We start from the raw sequence: 18899 nt of genomic DNA, 5'->3' as shown, positions 1-18899 counted from the left end.
TAGTGTCAGGTATTATCAGGTAGTGTCAGGTAGTGTCAGGTATTATCAGGTATTATCAGGTAGTGTCAGGTATTATCAGGTAGTGTTCGGAAGTATCAGGTAGTGTCAGGTAGTGTCAGGGAGTATCAGGTAGTGTCAGGTAGTGTCAGGTAGTGTCAGGTAGTATCAGGTAGTGTCAGGTATTATCAGGTAGTGTCAGGTAATGTCAGGTAGTGTCAGGTATTATCAGGTAGTATCAGGTAGTGTCAGGTAGTATCAGGTAGTGTCAGGTAGTGTCAGGTAGTGTCAGGTAGTATCAGGGAGTATCAGGTATTATCAGGTAGTGTCAGGTAATGTCAGGTAGTGTCAGGTATTATCAGGTAGTGTCAGGTATTATCAGGTAGTGTTCGGAAGTATCAGGTAGTGTCAGGTAGTGTCAGGGAGTATCAGGTAGTGTCAGGTAGTGTCAGGTAGTGTCAGGTAGTATCAGGTAGTGTCAGGTATTATCAGGTAGTGTCAGGTAATGTCAGGTAGTGTCAGGTATTATCAGGTAGTATCAGGTAGTGTCAGGTAGTGTCAGGTAGTGTCAGGTAGTGTCAGGTATTATCAGGTAGTGTCAGGTAGTGTCAGGTATTATCAGGGAGTATCAGGTAGTGTCAGGTAGTGTCAGGTAGTATCAGGTAGTGTCAGGTAGTGTCAGGTAGTGTCAGGGAGTATCAGGTAGTGTCAGGTAGTGTCAGGTAGTGTCAGGCAGTGTCAGGTAGTGTCAGGTATTATCAGGTAGTGTCAGGTAGTGTCAGGTATTATCAGGTAGTATCAGGTAGTGTCAGGGAGTGTCAGGTAGTATCAGGTAGTATCAGGTAGTGTCAGGTAGTATCAGGTAGTGTCAGGTAGTATCAGGTAGTATCAGGGAGTATCAGGTAGTATCAGGTAGTGTCAGGTAGTATCAGGTAGTATCAGGGAGTATCAGGTAGTATCAGGTAGTGTCAGGTAGTATCAGGTAGTGTCAGGTAGTGTCAGGTAGTATCAGGTAGTATCAGGTAGTGTCAGGTAGTATCAGGTAGTGTCAGGGAGTATCAGGTAGTGTCAGGTAGTATCAGGTAGTGTCAGGTAGTGTCAGGTAGTGTCAGGTAGTATCAGGTAGTGTCAGGTAGTGTCAGGTATTATCAGGTAGTGTCAGGTACTATCAGGTAGTGTCAGGTAGTGTCAGGTAGTGTCAGTTATTATCAGGTAGTGTCAGGTAGTGTCAGGTATTATCCGGTAGTGTCAGGTAGTGTCAGGTAGTGTCAGGTAGTATCAGGTAGTGTCAGGTAGTGTCAGGTATTATCAGGTAGTGTCAGGTACTGTCAGGTATTATCAGGTAGTGTCAGGTATTATCAGGTAGTGTCAGGTAGTGTCAGGTATTATCAGGTATTATCAGGTAGTGTCAGGTATTATCAGGTAGTATCAGGTAGTATCAGGTAGTGTCAGGTAGTGTCAGGTATTATCAGGTAGTGTCAGGTAGTGTCAGGTATTATCAGGTAGTGTCAGGTATTATCAGGGAGTGTCAGGTAGTGTCAGGTATTATCAGGTAGTGTCAGGTAGTGTCAGGTAGTGTCAGGTAGTATCAGGTAGTGTCAGGTAGTGTCAGGTAGTGTCAGGTATTATCAGGGAGTATCAGGTAGTGTCAGGTAGTATCAGGTAGTGTCAGGTATTATCAGGTAGTGTCAGGTAGTGTCAGGTAGTGTCAGGTATTATCAGGTAGTATCATGTAGTGTCAGGGAGTATCAGGTAGTGTCAGGTAGTGTCAGGTATTATCAGGTAGTGTCAGGTAGTGTCAGGTAGTGTCAGGTATTATCAGGGAGTATCAGGTAGTGTCAGGTAGTATCAGGTAGTGTCAGGTATTATCAGGTAGTGTCAGGTAGTGTCAGGTAGTGTCAGGTATTATCAGGTAGTATCATGTAGTGTCAGGGAGTATCAGGTAGTGTCAGGTAGTATCAGGTAGTATCAGGTAGTGTCAGGTAGTGTCAGGTAGTATCAGGTAGTATCAGGTAGTGTCAGGGAGTATCAGGTAGTGTCAGGTAGTATCAGGTAGTATCAGGGAGTATCAGGTAGTATCAGGTAGTGTCAGGTAGTGTCAGGTAGTGTCAGGTAGTATCAGGTAGTATCAGGTAGTGTCAGGTAGTATCAGGTAGTGTCAGGTAGTATCAGGTAGTATCAGGGAGTATCAGGTAGTATCAGGTAGTGTCAGGTAGTATCAGGTAGTATCAGGGAGTATCAGGTAGTATCAGGTAGTGTCAGGTAGTATCAGGTAGTGTCAGGTAGTGTCAGGTAGTATCAGGTAGTATCAGGTAGTGTCAGGTAGTATCAGGTAGTGTCAGGGAGTATCAGGTAGTGTCAGGTAGTATCAGGTAGTGTCAGGTAGTATCAGGTAGTGTCAGGTAGTGTCAGGTAGTGTCAGGTATTATCAGGTAGTGTCAGGTATTATCAGGTAGTGTCAGGTAGTGTCAGGTAGTGTCAGGTAGTGTCAGGTAGTGTCAGGTAGTGTCAGGGAGTATCAGGTAGTGTCAGGTAGTGTCAGGTAGTGTCAAGTAGTGTCAGGTAGTATCAGGTAGTGTCAGGTAGTATCAGGTAGTGTCAGGTAGTGTCAGGTAGTGTCAGGTAGTGTCAGGTAGTATCAGGTAGTGTCAGGAAGTATCAGGTAGTATCAGGTAGTGTCAGGTAGTGTCAGGTAGTGTCAGGTATTATCAGGTAGTGTCAGGTAGTATCAGGTAGTATCAGGTAGTGTCAGGTAGTGTCAGGTAGTATCAGGTAGTGTCAGGTATTATCAGGTAGTGTCAGGTAGTATCAGGTAGTATCAGGTAGTGTCAGGTAGTGTCAGGTAGTATCAGGTAGTGTCAGGAAGTATCAGGTAGTGTCAGGAAGTATCAGGTAGTGTCAGGGAGTATCAGGTAGTGTCAGGTATTATCAGGTAGTGTCAGGTAGTATCAGGTAGTATCAGGTAGTGTCAGGTAGTGTCAGGTAGTATCAGGTAGTGTCAGGAAGTATCAGGTAGTGTCAGGGAGTATCAGGTAGTGTCAGGCAGGTAGTATCAGGTAGTGTCTGGTAGTATCAGGTAGTATCAGGTAGTATCTGGTAGTATCAGGTAGTGTCAGGGAGTATCAGGTCGTATCAGGTAGTATCAGGTAGTGTCAGGGAGTATCAGGCAGGTAGTATCAGGTAGTGTCTGGCAGTATCAGACAAGTCTGTGTATGGATGCAGGAACCCAAAGCTGTGGTCTTTTCAGTTTGGACTAGAGATTGATCACCAATGCATTACCATTTTGTGGTGAAACAGAGATGTTTTCTGTTGTTTATGCTTTCTTTTCACATGATCTCATATATTGGTGTTTTCTCTCCCGGGCAGTTGTCCTTCGTAGCACAGGTGCCAGCGCTGGGTCTTGGGCTGTACCAGTTGAGTACGGCTGTGAGCGGCGGAGCGGAGACGGCAGAGTATGTTTTCCTCAGACAAGGCGGCGAACTATCCGTCAACATGAAGCACTTCACCGTCAACATCCCCCAGGACGCCTCCACCCCCCTCAGCATCCACAACCCCCACCTCCAGATCTGGAGCTCCCCCACCACCGGCCTGATGGAGGTAAGCCATGCACAGCACAGCATAGCAAAGCTTTGCACAGCATAGCAAAGCAAAGCTTACCACAGCTTAGCACAGCACAGCATAGCAAACAGGGCCTAAAATTAACACCCGACACCTGCCAAATCCGGGTAGATTTTGGCATTGGCGGGTAAGACGTCCATTTCACCAGCCATGTTGGCGAGTGGTCAGGGCTCCACTGTGCAAGCATTTCACTCGCATTTGTGAATAAAAAGCATGATCACCTTTATAGTAAAATAAATGCTGCAGTAGCTGTTTTCAAAGTATTTCTGCAGTTTTGTTTCATAGCTGCTAAATGAATCGCAATAAAGTCAAAGAACTACAAATCCTATATAGCTTATCTCGTGCTGCAACACTGCCTGGCTGGGGGCTGTGCACACGTGAAGAGCTAAGTGAAAGATTCATTTTTTAGAAGCGCTGCACACAGGCATACAAGTCGGTCTAATTTACGTGAAACTAAAGTTTACTGAAGTGAGACTTTGTCCTTGTATTTCTTGGCTATTTTACATTGTTTTGTTCACAAGCTAGGTCGTTTTTTCGATGTTTGAGTTTCCACTGTTAGATAAGAGAAGACAACGCTTCTACTAGTCAAACTCAATCTCACAGACACAAACATGACTCCAGACACGCTACCGCGGTAACCTCGAAACTTTTTGTCTCATCTGTGATATTTTGGCACAGGTCACAAAAAAAATTCTGAAACAATATACCACATTACTTCTTACTAGTAATACATTTATTGTTTTAGAAACATTATAAAGCATGCTCATCTGTTTTTTGTGTTTTTTTTGTGTAATTTTAGCGGGGGGGAAATATTTTGGTTGGTAAAAAATCTGAGTGGCTTGTAGATTTTTAAATCTACCTGCCACAGTGGTTGGTGGACCAAAAAGTACATTTTATGCCCTGATAGCAAAGCTTAGCACAGCACAGCACAGCATAGCAGAGCACAGCAGAGCACAGCATAGCATAGCACAGCACAGCACAGCAGAGCACAGCATAGCACAGCATAGCATAGCACAGCACAGCACAGCAGAGCACAGCATAGCACAGCATAGCATAGCACAGCACAGCAGAGCACAGCATAGCATAGTTCAGATCACAGATGTTTTATTGTCACATACACCAGATAGGTGCAGTGAAATGTGCTGTTTACGATAAAGCATAGCACTGCACAACACAGCATAGCATACATAGTAAAGCATAGCACTGCACAACACAGCATAGCATACATAGTAAAGCATAGCACTGCACAACACAGCATAGCATACATAGTAAAGCATAGCACTGCACAACACAGCATAGCATACATAGTAAAGCATAGCACTGCACAACACAGCATAGCATACATAGTAAAGCATAGCACTGCACAACACAGCATAGCATACATAGTAAAGCATAGCACTGCACAACACAGCATAGCATACGTAGTAAAGCATAGCACTGCACAACACAGCATAGCATACATAGTAAAGCATAGCACTGCACAACACAGCATAGCATACATAGTAAAGCATAGCACTGCACAACACAGCATAGCATACATAGTAAAGCATAGCACTGCACAACACAGCATAGCATACATAGTAAAGCACAGCACAGCACAGCAGGGCATTGAACCAGAGTCATAAAGCGTATAGTGACTGTGACCCATAGAGCTTTGCACTGAAAGGTCGCATGGAATATATCCTACTTCTAGACTGTCAATGGGACTGACCGGGTATCAAACCAGGGTTGTCTGTGTGACACAAGAACACATTATTCCTCTGAGCTAAAGCCTAGGCATTAGTTGTGGGATGTCATACGAGCCTTCCGGTCTCAGGCATGAGTACTCATCACATTGTTCATCAAATCAGCTCAGCTACAACAACACACGATACAGAAGGTGTCTTATTATTATAGCGGTAGCTCTGTTCGCTCTCATCATTGATGCCAAACTGTCAGTGTAATGGTGACGATGTAAGTGTTAAATCCCGCTGTCTTCTGACTGACACCCTCAGAGATTGAAGCTGAAAGAGAACGGCTCAGAACACCAGATCAAGGTGGAGTTTGCGTGGTACGGCACAACCAGCAACCGAGATAAAAGCGGAGCCTACTTGTTCCTGCCCGACGGGGAAGCCAAGGTAATCTGACACCTTTATTAAATGTGATTGATGCTCCTTTGTCAACGTGTATCATTGCAGCTGTACTGAAACCCTGTGAAGAATAAAGGCTTCAGCTCTTACAGTTGTTCTGCTCCCCCAGTTTCCCGCTCTCTCTTCCCTTATTTGTGCTCCCTTACCAGCATGCTCTCTGTAGGAGGTATTATTGGCAGAGGACGGATGGGAGATGGTGTTAGGAGTGATTTGATTCCCATTGATTTTCTGTGCTCCTCCAGATGTACTCTCCCGCCCGGTCTCCAGTGATACGGGTAACCAAAGGATCTGTGTTCTCTGAGATCACCACTACCTTCGATCACGTGACACACACTCTACGCCTGTATAACGTTCAAGGTAAGGATGGAAATTGTGTGTGTGCGTGCGTGCATCTACAATTGTAAACAGTGGTGGAAAAAGTACCCAATTGTCATACTTGAGTAAAAGTAAAGATACCTTAATAGAAAATGATTCAAGTAAAAGTGAAAGTCACCCAGTAAAATACTACTTGAGTAAAAGTCTAAAAGTATTTGTTTTTAAATATACTTAAGTATCGTAACTAAAAGTATAAATCATTTCAAATTACTTATATTAAGCAAACCAGACGACACAATTTTCTTGTTTTTAAAATGTATCGATAGCAGGGGGACATTCCAACACTCAGACATCATTTACAAACAAAGCATTTGTGTTTCGTGAGTCTGCCAGATCAGAGGTAGTACAAAACCCTATTAATCTTTTCATCTGTCTGTAGATGAGCTACATGAAGATTCACTCAGAGAGAGAGAGGGAGAGAGAGAGGTTTAGTCAGTGCGATACCATTGAACGGTTGCTTTCATAGAGAAAATGAGTGATGTTGGGTTGCGTGCTTGGTGAGAAAGAGGAAGCTGCTGTCATGCTACCCAGGAGAAAGAGACCCTGAGGGTCCACATGTCATCTCACAGAAAAACAGTCCTTAATTGGACCCACCCATGCTGATTTTACTTAAGCTAGAGAGAATGGTTTCATTGACAATTTTGACCTGAGGTACAGCTACAGCATACAGCTTTTAGGAGATAAGGTTGCGGGACTTATTACTAGAGTTACACCATTATGTTGGTCTCATATTACTGTATTTGATGGCTCAATGTTCAGACTCAATTTCCTTTACCACTTTGGCTTTTACCCAAAGGCCAATAATTTTATGAAAAACTGCAGCAAATTTGTTCAACAGTTTTTTTCCCGCCCCGGTGGATTAATTCAATTGGGTATGTAAAATGATATCAAACAATGTAAGATGTATTCCCAAAAAAGGATTATGTGTTCCCAAAAATGTACTAGGAGACCTTCTGTAATAAGACTATCATTAATACCGTCATTGTAGGCCATCATTGTAAATAAGAATTTGTTCTTAACTGACTTGCCTAGTTATTAAATAAAGGTTAAAAAATAAATAAAAAATACCTCAAGCCTCAAGCCAATATGTCCCATAGCCATGAATAGGAACCCAGATAAAAAATGTATTTGTCAGTATAATTTTGGTCATAAGTCCAAAAAGTTATAAAATGTGAAGAAAAAAAAGACCCGGACTATGTTTTACCACAGACCTTTCCTATAACGTCTCTTCCCTGAGAAATGTGTAGCAGCACCTGTGCCTGAGTAATACTGTAAGCACCACAGCATAGCGGGGGTTCAGTGTAGGCTCTATGATTGAGTTGTCTCTCTCTCTCTCTCTCTCTCTCTCTCTCTCTCTCTCTCTCTCTCTCTCTCTCTCTCTCTGTCTCTCTCTCCCTCTCTCTCTCTCTCTCTCTCCCTCTATCTCTCTCTCCCTCTCTCTCTAGGTGTGGAGGGCCAGGCAGTGGAGATCTGTAACTTGGTAGATATAAGGGGGGAGTTCAACCATGAAATTGCTATGAGGTTAACATCAGATGTGGACAGCAAGGATCGATTCTTCACAGACCTCAACGGATTCCAGGTACTGTTACTGTATGACACAGATCTCTGTTTCTCTCTCTCTTTCTCACTACCACTCTCTCTCTGCTCAGGCACTGCAGTGCCGTTCAATGAGAGAATGTTCATTTGTTTCGTACACACTGAAAGATAAGTGTAGAGATTAATCGTTCACAGCTGTACAATTCATTTATTCTTGTGTCATTTTAGCGTTAAATGTGTCACGTTCCTGACCTGTTTTCTGTTAGTTTTTGTATGTGTTAGTTGGTCAGGACGTGAGTTTGGGTGGGCAGTCTATGTTTTCTGTTTCTATGTTGGTTTAAGGGTGACCTGATATGGCTCTCAATTAGAGGCAGGTGTTTTTCATTTCCTCTGATTGAGAGTCATATTAAGGTAGGTGTTTTCACACTGTTTGTTGTGGGTGGTTGTCTCCCGTGTCTGTGTTTGTTGCACCATACGGGACTGTTTCGTTCGTTCATCGTTTTATGTAGTCATTTTTCCTGTTGTGCATTCTTAGTGGTTTTGTAAGTTCGTATGTTCAGGTTTGTCTACATTAGTTTTGTTATTTTGTTTATTATCAAGTGAGTTCGTGTTTTCGTCTTTTCTTTAAATAAATCATGTTAACTCAAGAAGCTGCATTTTGGTTCAATCCCTGCTCCTCCTCTTCGGATGAAGAAGAGGAGGAACGCCGTTACAGAACCACCCACCAATCCAGAACCAAGCAGCGCAAGTTTGAGCAGCGGCCAAGAAATCAGGACTCATGGACTTGGGAGGAAGTATTGGAGGGAAAAGGACACTGGGCTCACATTGGGGAATATCGCCGCGCTCGTGAGGAGATGGAGGCAGCGAGAGCCCAAGAGCGGTGGTATGAGGAGGCAGCAAGGAGACGTGGCTGGAAGCCCGAGAAGAGACCCCAAAAATTTCTTGGGGGGGGGCTAAGAGGTAGTGGGCCGAGGGCAGGTAGGAAACCTGCGCCCACTTCCCAGGCTTACCGTGGAGAGCGGGAGTACGGGCAGACATCGTGTTACGCAGTAGAGCGCATGGTGTCTCCTGTATGTGTGCATAGCCCGGTGCGGGTTATTCCACCTCCCCGCACTGGTAGGGCTAGATTGGGCATTGAGCCAGGTGTCATGAGGCCGGCTCAACGCGTCTGGTCTCCAGTGCGTCTCCTCGGGCCGGCTTACATGGCACCAGCCTTACGCATGGTGTCCCCGGTACGCCTACATAGCCCGGTGCGGGTTATTCCACCTCCCCGCACTGGTCGGGCGACGGGGAGCATTCAACCAGGTAAGGTTGGGCAGGCTCAATGCTCAAGGGAGCCAGTACGCTTGCACGGTCCGGTATTTCCGGCGCTACCTCCCCGCCCCAGCCCAGTACCACCAGTGCCTACACCACGCACCAGGCTTCCAGTGCGTTTTCAGAGCCCTGTTCCTCCTCCACCACTCTTCCTATGGTGCGTGTCTCTAGCCCAGTGCCTCCAGTTCCGGCACCACGCACTAAGCCACCTGTGCGTCTCCAGAGTCCTGTACGCACTGTTCCTTCTCCCCGCACTCATTCTGAGGTGCGTGCTCTCAGCCCGGTACCACCAGTCCCGGTACCACGCACCAGTCCTATAGTGCGCTTTGAGAACTCAGTGTGTCATGTTACCGCTCCCCGCACTAGCCTTGAGGTGCGTGTCTCCAGTCCGGTACCACCAGTTCCGGTACCACGCACCAGGCCTACAGTGCGTCTCAGCCGGTCAGAACTGCCCGTCTGCCAAGCGGCGCCTGAACTGCCCGTCTGCCAAGCGGCGCCTGAACTGTCCGTCTGCCAAGCAGCGCCTGAACTGCCCGTCTGCCAAGCGGCGCCTGAACTGCCCGTCTGCCAAGCGGCGCCTGAACTGCCCGTCTGTCAAGCGGCGCCTGAACTGCCCGTCTGTATTGAGCCTTCAAAGCCGCCCGTCTGCCATGAGCCTGCAAAGCCGCCCGTCTGCCATGAGCCTACAGAGCCGTCCGCCAGACAGGAGCCGCTAGAGCCTTCCGCCAGACAGGAGCCGCTAGAGCCTTCCGCCAGACCGGATCAGCCAGAGCCTTCCGCCAGACCGGATCAGCCAGAGCCTTCCGCCAGGCCGGATCAGCCAGAGCCTTCCGCCAGACCGGATCAGCCAGAGCCTTCCGCCAGACCGGATCAGCCAGAGCCTTCCGCCAGACCGGATCAGCCAGAGCCGTCAGCTAGCCATGAGCGTCCAGAGCCGTCAGCGAGCCATGAGCGTCCAGAGCCGTCAGCCAGCCATGAGCGTCCAGAGCCGTCAGCCAGCCATGAGCGTCCAGAGCCGTCAGCGAGCCATGAGCGTCCAGAGCCGTCAGCCAGCCATGAGCGTCCAGAGCCGTCAGCCAGCCATGAGCGTCCAGAGCCGTCAGCCAGCCATGAGCGTCCAGAGCCGTCAGCCAGCCATGAGCGTCCAGAGCCGTCAGCTAGCCATGAGCGTCCAGAGCCGTCAGCTAGCCATGAGCGTCCAGAGCCGTCAGCCAACCATGAGCTGTCCCTCAGTCCAGAGCTGCCATGTATCCAGAACTGCCCCTCAGTCCAGAGCTGTCTCTCTGTCCGGAGCTGCCCTTCAGTCCGGAGTTGCCCCTCTATCCTGAGCTACCTCTCTATCCTGAGCTACCTCTCTATCCTGAGCTACCTCTCTATCCTGACCTACCTATCTGTCCTGAGCTACCTTGTCCCGGAGCTGTCCCTTATTTTGATGTTACCCGGTATATTAGGTGGGTGGAGTAAGAGGGTGGTCATTCTGAGGGAGAGACGTAAGCTGGGATTGACTATGGTGGGGTGGGGACCTCGCCCAGAGCCTGAGCCACCACCGTGGTCAGATGCCCACCCTGACCCTCCCCTAGACTTTGTGCTGGTGCGCCCGGAGTTCGCACCTTAAGGGGGGGGTTATGTCACGTTCCTGACCTGTTTTCTGTTAGTTTTTGTATGTGTTAGTTGGTCAGGACGTGAGTTTGGGTGGGCAGTCTATGTTTTCTGTTTCTATGTTGGTTTAAGGGTGACCTGATATGGCTCTCAATTAGAGGCAGGTGTTTTTCATTTCCTCTGATTGAGAGTCATATTAAGGTAGGTGTTTTCACACTGTTTGTTGTGGGTGGTTGTCTCCCGTGTCTGTGTTTGTTGCACCATACGGGACTGTTTCGTTCGTTCATCGTTTTATGTAGTCATTTTTCCTGTTGTGCGTTCTTAGTGGTTTTGTAAGTTCGTATGTTCAGGTTTGTCTACATTAGTTTTGTTATTTTGTTTATTATCAAGTAAGTTCGTGTTTTCGTCTTTTCTTTAAATAAATCATGTTAACTCAAGAAGCTGCATTTTGGTTCAATCCCTGCTCCTCCTCTTCGGATGAAGAGGAGGAGGAACGCCGTTACAAAATGGCTCCTCGAGTGCTTTAGTATGATTTTTAAGTTACCTGAAAGAGGGCAGGAGATAACACTGACAAAATCATTGGGTGAAGAATACACGGACCAAGAGCACACATACAAAGCCATGCAAAGAAACATAGAAAACAGAACCATGTACAGTATACCAGCTACAGCCCAGAGCTCTGCAGTATACCAGCTACAGCCCAGAGCTCTGCAGTATACTAGCTACAGCCCAGAGCTCTGCAGTATACTAGCTACAGCCCAGAGCTCTGCAGTATACTAGCTACAGCCCAGAGCTCTGCAGTATACCAGCTACAGCCCAGAGCTCTGCAGTATACTAGCTACAGCCCAGAGCTCTGCAGTATACTAGCTACAGCCCAGAGCTCTGCAGTATACCAGCTACAGCCCAGAGCTCTGCAGTATACCAGCTACAGCCCAGAGCTCTGCAGTATACTAGCTACAGCCCAGAGCTCTGCAGTATACTAGCTACAGCCCAGAGCTCTGCAGTATACTAGCTACAGCCCAGAGCTCTGCAGTATACCAGCTACAGCCCAGAGCTCTGCAGTATACTAGCTACAGCCCAGAGCTCTGCAGTATACCAGCTACAGCCCAGAGCTCTGCAGTATACCAGCTACAGCCCAGAGCTCTGCAGTATACTAGCTACAGCCCAGAGCTCTGCAGTATACCAGCTACAGCCCAGAGCTCTGCAGTATACCAGCTACAGCCCAGAGCTCTGCAGTATACCAGCTACAGCCCAGAGCTCTGCAGTATACCAGCTACAGCCCAGAGCTCTGCAGTATACCAGCTACAGCCCAGAGCTCTGCAGTATACTAGCTACAGCCCAGAGCTCTGCAGTATACCAGCTACAGCCCAGAGCTCTGCAGTATACTAGCTACAGCCCAGAGCTCTGCAGTATACTAGCTACAGCCCAGAGCTCTGCAGTATACTAGCTACAGCCCAGAGCTCTGCAGTATACCAGCTACAGCCCAGAGCTCTGCAGTATACCAGCTACAGCCCAGAGCTCTGCAGTATACTAGCTACAGCCCAGAGCTCTGCAGTATACCAGCTACAGCCCAGAGCTCTGCAGTATACTAGCTACAGCCCAGAGCTCTGCAGTATACTAGCTACAGCCCAGAGCTCTGCAGTATACCAGCTACAGCCCAGAGCTCTGCAGTATACTAGCTACAGCCCAGAGCTCTGCAGTATACCAGCTACAGCCCAGAGCTCTGCAGTATACCAGCTACAGCCCAGAGCTCTGCAGTATACCAGCTACAGCCCAGAGCTCTGCAGTATACTAGCTACAGCCCAGAGCTCTGCAGTATACCAGCTACTGTCACACATTCCAACCCAAGAAATACTGCGTTTCTTGCTTCTGAACTGGCTTGTGCTTGGTCAATTATGACATGATTAGCAATTAACTATGATAGAAATGGCTATTTTGTAGCATTAGCTTGACATTGAAACTAGTTGAATAGGGGTATATTAGCTGTCCAAGTTCCCAGAAGGGACTTCATTGCCGTCTTCCATTTTGTGTCATGACATAAAGTTTGGAATTGAAAACAAAAGCTGAAACGATTTGAATTTGTTCATGGGAGAATCTTCCGACAGATCAGTATTTGAGCGCCTTTGCCAATTAGATATGCTGCCATAGAGGCAGTTTTTTCCCCCTCAATCTCTATTTGCATGTTTTTGGCAGTCTGACCTTGATTTCAGGGATTAAGAGGGATTTACTGCCATCAGAGATGAAACGCAACTCAACGCTTAACGCAAATTAAAAACAACAACATACTTGAACAGCTTCCCGCAGCCATTGTAGTCAAAACAAACTGGTCGGCTTAATTAAGATAAAGATCCCACTCAACACACCTGTTCTCTGGTGATTCAGTATGCTTGGGGCCAGGAGTTTTTCCCCTACAGGAAAAATTCTGGGTCCTCGTTAAAGTCTAGGGCTCTGAGTTTTTCCTGGTCAGGTCACATGGTCAGGAAGTACTCCTGATGCTATGTCATAGCACTCTTGTTTCTCAAGTACCCGCATTGCGCGTCAAGGCTCATTGCACTTCAGTCCATAGCGTCACTGTATAAAGCGTGGGTATTGTGTAACCATGCTATGTATGTTGTCTGCAGATCCAGCCCAGAAGAACCATGGCCAAGCTTCCCCTTCAAGCCAACTTCTATCCCATGACCAGCATGGTCTACATCCAGGACCTCGGTACCAGACTGACCCTGCTCACTGCACAGTCTCTGGGCTCTGCTAGCCTTGTGAGTGGTGAGTGCAAGCCGGTGGATTTGTTTTCTGTTGTCTATTGGAAGGGCGTCAGTACTTCAATTCTCCGGGAAAGATGACATCCCTGCTCGATTCTCAGCTTGCCATCTGTATACCAGTGGAGGCTGCTGAGGGGAGGACGGCTCATAATAATGGCTGGAAAGGAGCTAATGGAATGGCATCAAACAAATAGAACCCACACGTTTGATGTATTTGATTCCATTCCACTCATTCCACTCCAGCCATTAACACGAGCCAGTCCTCCCCAATTAAGTTGCCACCAACCTCCTGTGGTGTATACAGTACATAACAGCTATTTCGGCACCAGGATGTGAAAAGAGGGGGAGATACAGTACGACTCGATTTAAAATGAGTAAAGTTTCTATCATGCTGTTTCTGGCCAAGCTTTAAAAGACATAACGTTCTATACTTTGATGAATTTCTCTTATGTGACCAGAAGACACCGTGATATCGAAATATTTATGAAGATAACTTTTGACCTTTTACCCTCCAGGCCAGTTGGAGGTGATTATGGATCGTCGGCTGAACCAGGATGATAACCGCGGGCTGGGCCAGGGTGTCCTGGACAACAAAGTTACCGCCAGCACTTTCCGCCTGCTCCTGGAGAAGAGGACCAAGACCGATGGGGTACTTACAACAGGAGTTTGAGATTGAGCTCACTACATATTCCGTTTTATAATTTTCATACTTACTGTAGTTTGTAGTTCTACTGTAGTTTACTGATGTTCACTGACTTTTGAAGGTCAATAATGGAGACTTGATTAACACTAGAAAAGCCTTGCCTCGAGGGCCTCCCCCCTTTGAGCCAATGACTCATTTTTTGGACGTCAACATCCTAAAAGTCTAAGAAATACATTTCTTATATGCTATTGGAAAAAGTGTCCTTTGATTGTGTTTATTAAGGTCTTAAGTAACATTATAATACGAAATAATAATTATTTCAAATAACATAATAGCATTTTCATTATGTTATGTTACTTTCGGCTATATGGAAAAAACACTAAAACACCACAATTCAAGAGTCAAATCCATCACAAAGAAATCCATTAGAATTTTGTTTTGGCAGATCTTAAGAAACATTATATAAATAAGGAAATGTTTTTCAAAAGAACAGAATAACATATTTTAAGTTGTATTACTAGTCTTTGCTTAGTAGGCTGAGCTATGCTGCTCATGTGGTAAACAAATGGAACAGCGGTTATTCTTGGAATTTTGAGAGTTATTTGACAAAGGTAAGTGTTTTAGAAACTTCAGAATCCACTCTTTCTGATACTAGATATAAATCAAAACATCTTACTTGTATGTGACTGTAGGATTTGAAAAAGTGACTTTTTGGCACCCTGTTTCCCTGCCTCTGTGTCAATTCCATGCTGTGCCCATCTCTTCATCTACAATTTGACAGTTGATAATATTGTCACCCATCAGACTATTGTCAATTTAATCTTGTCTTTAGGAAAAGTCAAGGACGGGGGACATGACTTTAAAAATGGCAAAGTAAAAAAAATGTACATTTGTTTTGCGTCCACATGACACTCATCTTTTCTAGTGTTAAGACATTAGGGTTAAAACATTGTCATGTATTACATTATGATCATTCCTCTCTTTTCCCCCAGAGTATTGTCTTAATGTCCCTGTCTCTGCTTTGATATTTCTAGGGGGAGAAACGCTCTCCCATCAGCTACCCGTCTCTGCTGAGTCACGTGTCGTCGCTGTACCTGAACCACCCTCTGATCTCCATGGCTGTCAGCACGGAGGCACAGTCCCTGTCCTTGTCCGCCTTCACCCCGCTGGCCTCATCGCTGCCCTGTGACATCCATTTGGTCAATCTACGCAGCATACAGTCCAAGGTAATGCTACAGAATACTTCCTTACTTCTCTTTTCTCCCTGTGGAGCATCAGGCCGCAACAAGCTCGTGCTTTACATTGTTACTCGTATATCTGTGTAGTAAGGCTTTAATTACATTGCATTTACATGTTGTTTTGTAGTGATTTAATCATTGCTTTGTACTTGCATATTCATGGAGTTGAGACATGAACCGTTCCAATTATGTAGCTAGTAACAAAAAACGCTCAGGTAATTTGCTACTGTATGTAAATCCTGAATAACTATGTAATAATATGTTAATACAATGTTGTTACTAGAGTAGTTACAGGGTTACTACACCAGAGCAACTCCATAGAAAGACTAAGAGTTACCAAGTTTTCTAAAGTGATGACTGTACCGCTGTGTTCTCATAGTCATGCTTTTTATTAAGATCTACCTTGGCTGTATTGATTTAAACCTACCTATGTGGAATCCTGGTTTCATCTCTTGTTTGTTAGGACAAAACACACACTCAGCACTCCTCCTTTGTCCTTATATCATCTCTGTAAATACACTACATCTCTGTGTTGTACATCTTCTATAATCTCCTACTTTGTTGTCGCATGGCCTGTTAACTCTGATGATAGAGCTGTCTCTCATGTCAAAGATCGAGCTAATTGTTCCGCTGAGAAGGGGAATCTGCTGACCAATTTGCTCAATTATCGATTGTAAAGACACGCTCTGACATCCAATTTGACTCTGAGAACAAATCAAAAGAGGAGACGGTAGCGTGAAATGTGTTAGAGACGAGGGCTTTGTATGGATTTACACGAATACTCACATGATGACACCACTGCCGCTACTACCAGCCCACTTAGTATGCACTGTGGCATCTCTCCATTTACTCAGCCAGGGACTGTGGATGGAAAATAAACACCATTTCTGGAGGGAGGGTGAAATTGACTTGGACTTGTGCTGTCAGGTAGTAAACTACAGTAGTTACCCTGTTTCAGAGTCAGACCTGGGTTTAAATACGATTTGAAATCTTTAAAATACCTTAAGCGTTTGCTCTCGCTGGCCTGGAGTTCCAGATAGGAGCGTTTGCTCTCGCCGGCCTGGAGTTCCAGATAGGAGCGTTTGCTCTCGCCGGCCTGGAGTTCCAGATAGGAGCGTTTGCTCTCGCCGGCCTGGAGTTCCAGATAGGAGCGTTTGCTCTCGCCGGCCTGGAGTTCCAGATAGGAGCGTTTGCTCTCGCCGGCCTGGAGTTCCAGATAGGAGCGTTTGCTCTCGCCGGCCTGGAGTTCCAGATAGGAGCGTTTGCTCTCGCCGGCCTGGAGTTCCAGATAGGAGCGTTTGCTCTCGCCGGCCTGGAGTTCCAGATAGGAGCGTTTGCTCTCGCCGGCTTGGAGTTCCAGATAGGAGCGTTTGCTCTCGCCGGCTTGGAGTTCCAGATAGGAGCGTTTGCTCTCGCCGGCCTGGAGTTCCAGATATGAGCGTTTGCTCTCGCCGGCCTGGAGTTCCAGATAGGAGCGTTTGCTCTCGCCGGCCTGGAGTTCCAGATATGAGCGTTTGCTCTCACCGGCCTGGAGTTCCAGATAGGAGCGTTTGCTCTCACCGGCCTGGAGTTCCAGATAGGAGCGTTTGCTCTCACCGGCCTGGAGTTCCAGATAGGAGCGTTTGCTCTCACCGGCCTGGAGTTCCAGATATGAGCGTTTGCAGTGTTGAAACTACTCTATTTGAATAGTATGTGAACCCAGGTCTGTTTCAGAATCAGCTCCTCGAACATGGCTGTGGAAATGCAGCTGACCTGTGAAAGGGTGGTCTCTATAATTGCTCCAGTGTTGAGGCTGGGGGGGGACAGTTGGGGTCTTTGTGGGGACTGAATCATTTGTCACCGGTCCTACAGGAGGACGGGGGTGGTCCGTCGGACGAGGCGGCTTTGATTCTGCACAGAAAAGGCTTTGACTGCGCCTTCTCCAATAGGAACACAGGGCTACTGTGTGCCACCACGCAGGGGAAGGTAAACCTGCCACACACATGCCGACACGCTGACACACACACAGGAGCACACAGGCACAGGCATACACACACAGAGAGACACCCGTGCATGCATGCACACAAACACGCACATGCACACCAAAATGAAAGAGATATACTGAAAAAAAATTAACTCAACGTTTAAAGTGTTTCATGAGCTGAAATAAAAGATCCCAGAAATGTTCCATATGCCAAAAAATATTATTTCTCTCAAATGTTGTGCACAAATTTGTTTACATCCCTGTTAGTCAGCATTTCTCCTTTGTCAAGATAATCTGTACATCTGACAGGTGTGGCATTTCAAGAAGCTGATTAAACAGCATGATCATTACAGAGGTGCACCTTGTGCTGGGGACAATAAAAGGCCACTCTAAAATGTGAAGTTTTGTCACACAACACGGAGCGTGCAATTGGCATGCTAACTGCAGGAATGTCCACCACTGTTGCCAGAGAATTGAATGTTCATTTCTCTACAATAAGCCGCATCTAACGTCGTTTTAGAGAATTTGTCAGTACGTCCAACCAACCCCACAACCGCAGATCACATGTAATCACACCAGCCCAGGACCTCCACATCCGGCTTCTTCACCTGCGGGATTGTCTGAGACCAGCCACCCAGACAGCTGATGAAACTGAGGAGTATTTCTGTCTGTAATAAAGCCCTTTTGTAGGGAAAAACTCATTCTGATTGGTAGGGCCTGGCTCCCCAGTGTGTGGGCCTATGCCAATTCCTGTGAAAACCATAGATTAGGGCCTAGGTAATTTATGTCAATTAACTGATTTCCTAATATGAACTGTAACACAGTGAAACCTTAGAAATGTTTTGCATGTTGCGTTTATATTTTTGCTCAGTATACTCAAGCTTATTAATATCTTCTAAAATAATAGGATATTTCATCATGATCAAAGCCAGCGTCAAATACTTTTATTAAACCATCAACTCCTTTTATAATGGGTTCTCTATTCCAACATGCGGTTATAACGTCATTGTTCATGTTTGGTTTGGTTCTCTCACAGATCCACACGGAGAAGCTGTTTTCAGAACTGAGATTCCAGAGCATCATCCCTGTATCCCTGACTCTGATGCATACGACTGAGGGAGGGTCGAGCAAAGAGGAAATCAGACTGAAACCAATGGAGATCAGCACATACCGCGTACAGCTGACATGACAGCTGGCCAGAGAGCCTAGTCAGTGCCTGCCATGGCACATGCCCAAAATCTGGCCTCTGTTCCTGTGCCGAAAAACATTGTCAGCGAGGCTATGCAGAAGCCTAGGGACATAGTACATCCTTGGAACAGACGGAAGGAGGGAAAGAGGAAGAGAGAAAGAAGGAGAGAGGGAGGAGGATTAGGAAGAAGAGAGGGAGGAGGGGAAGAAAGGAGAGAGGCAGGAGGAAAAGGAAATGGATCTTGATTAAGCTTCATTCTAAAAGTGCAATATGATATTGTTTGAATCCAGTATCCCTAGTTATCCTGCAGTCTCAGGTTCTGTATGTGTTGCGAACGTTTGTGTTGCAATTTCACTTGAACTCACTCTACTGAGAAGACCACGGGTCCAGATTTCCTTTTCCACTAATATGATTTTGTACAATGTGATTCCTTGTCTTGTTTTACCAAGGTATGGTTTCAATCATAGTGAATATTGCTTAATGTCCTTGGCATGCCGAAAAAAAGATTTGAACACCAACTGATTCTAAATATATATTTT

General features: G+C 46.2%; 1 protein-coding gene across 2 annotated transcripts in view; it reads left to right on the top strand.

The window, feature by feature from the left end:
* The window catches only part of LOC120044213 (alpha-mannosidase 2-like), a 65011-nt gene extending 46515 nt beyond the window's left edge, over window positions 1-18496 (top strand). Inside the window, exons 14-22 of one of the 2 annotated variants that reach the window (XM_038988812.1) lie at window positions 3364-3594; window positions 5610-5732; window positions 5987-6101; window positions 7565-7698; window positions 13190-13331; window positions 13843-13976; window positions 15005-15196; window positions 17063-17173; window positions 18208-18496. In XM_038988812.1, the coding sequence (XP_038844740.1) occupies window positions 3364-3594; window positions 5610-5732; window positions 5987-6101; window positions 7565-7698; window positions 13190-13331; window positions 13843-13976; window positions 15005-15196; window positions 17063-17173; window positions 18208-18360 (1335 nt within the window). In that variant the 3' untranslated portion in view covers window positions 18361-18496. Of the gene's footprint in view, window positions 1-3363; window positions 3595-5609; window positions 5733-5986; window positions 6102-7564; window positions 7699-13189; window positions 13332-13842; window positions 13977-15004; window positions 15197-17059; window positions 17174-18207 lie in introns of both variants that reach the window. The other variant, XM_038988811.1, reaches the window with a different exon arrangement.
* Window positions 18497-18899: the final 403 nt, after the last annotated feature.

Source organism: Salvelinus namaycush, chromosome 3 (genome assembly GCF_016432855.1).
Source record: "Salvelinus namaycush isolate Seneca chromosome 3, SaNama_1.0, whole genome shotgun sequence".
NCBI classification, from domain to species: Eukaryota; Metazoa; Chordata; class Actinopteri; order Salmoniformes; family Salmonidae; genus Salvelinus; species Salvelinus namaycush.
This window is presented reverse-complemented; position numbering and strand designations above follow the sequence as displayed.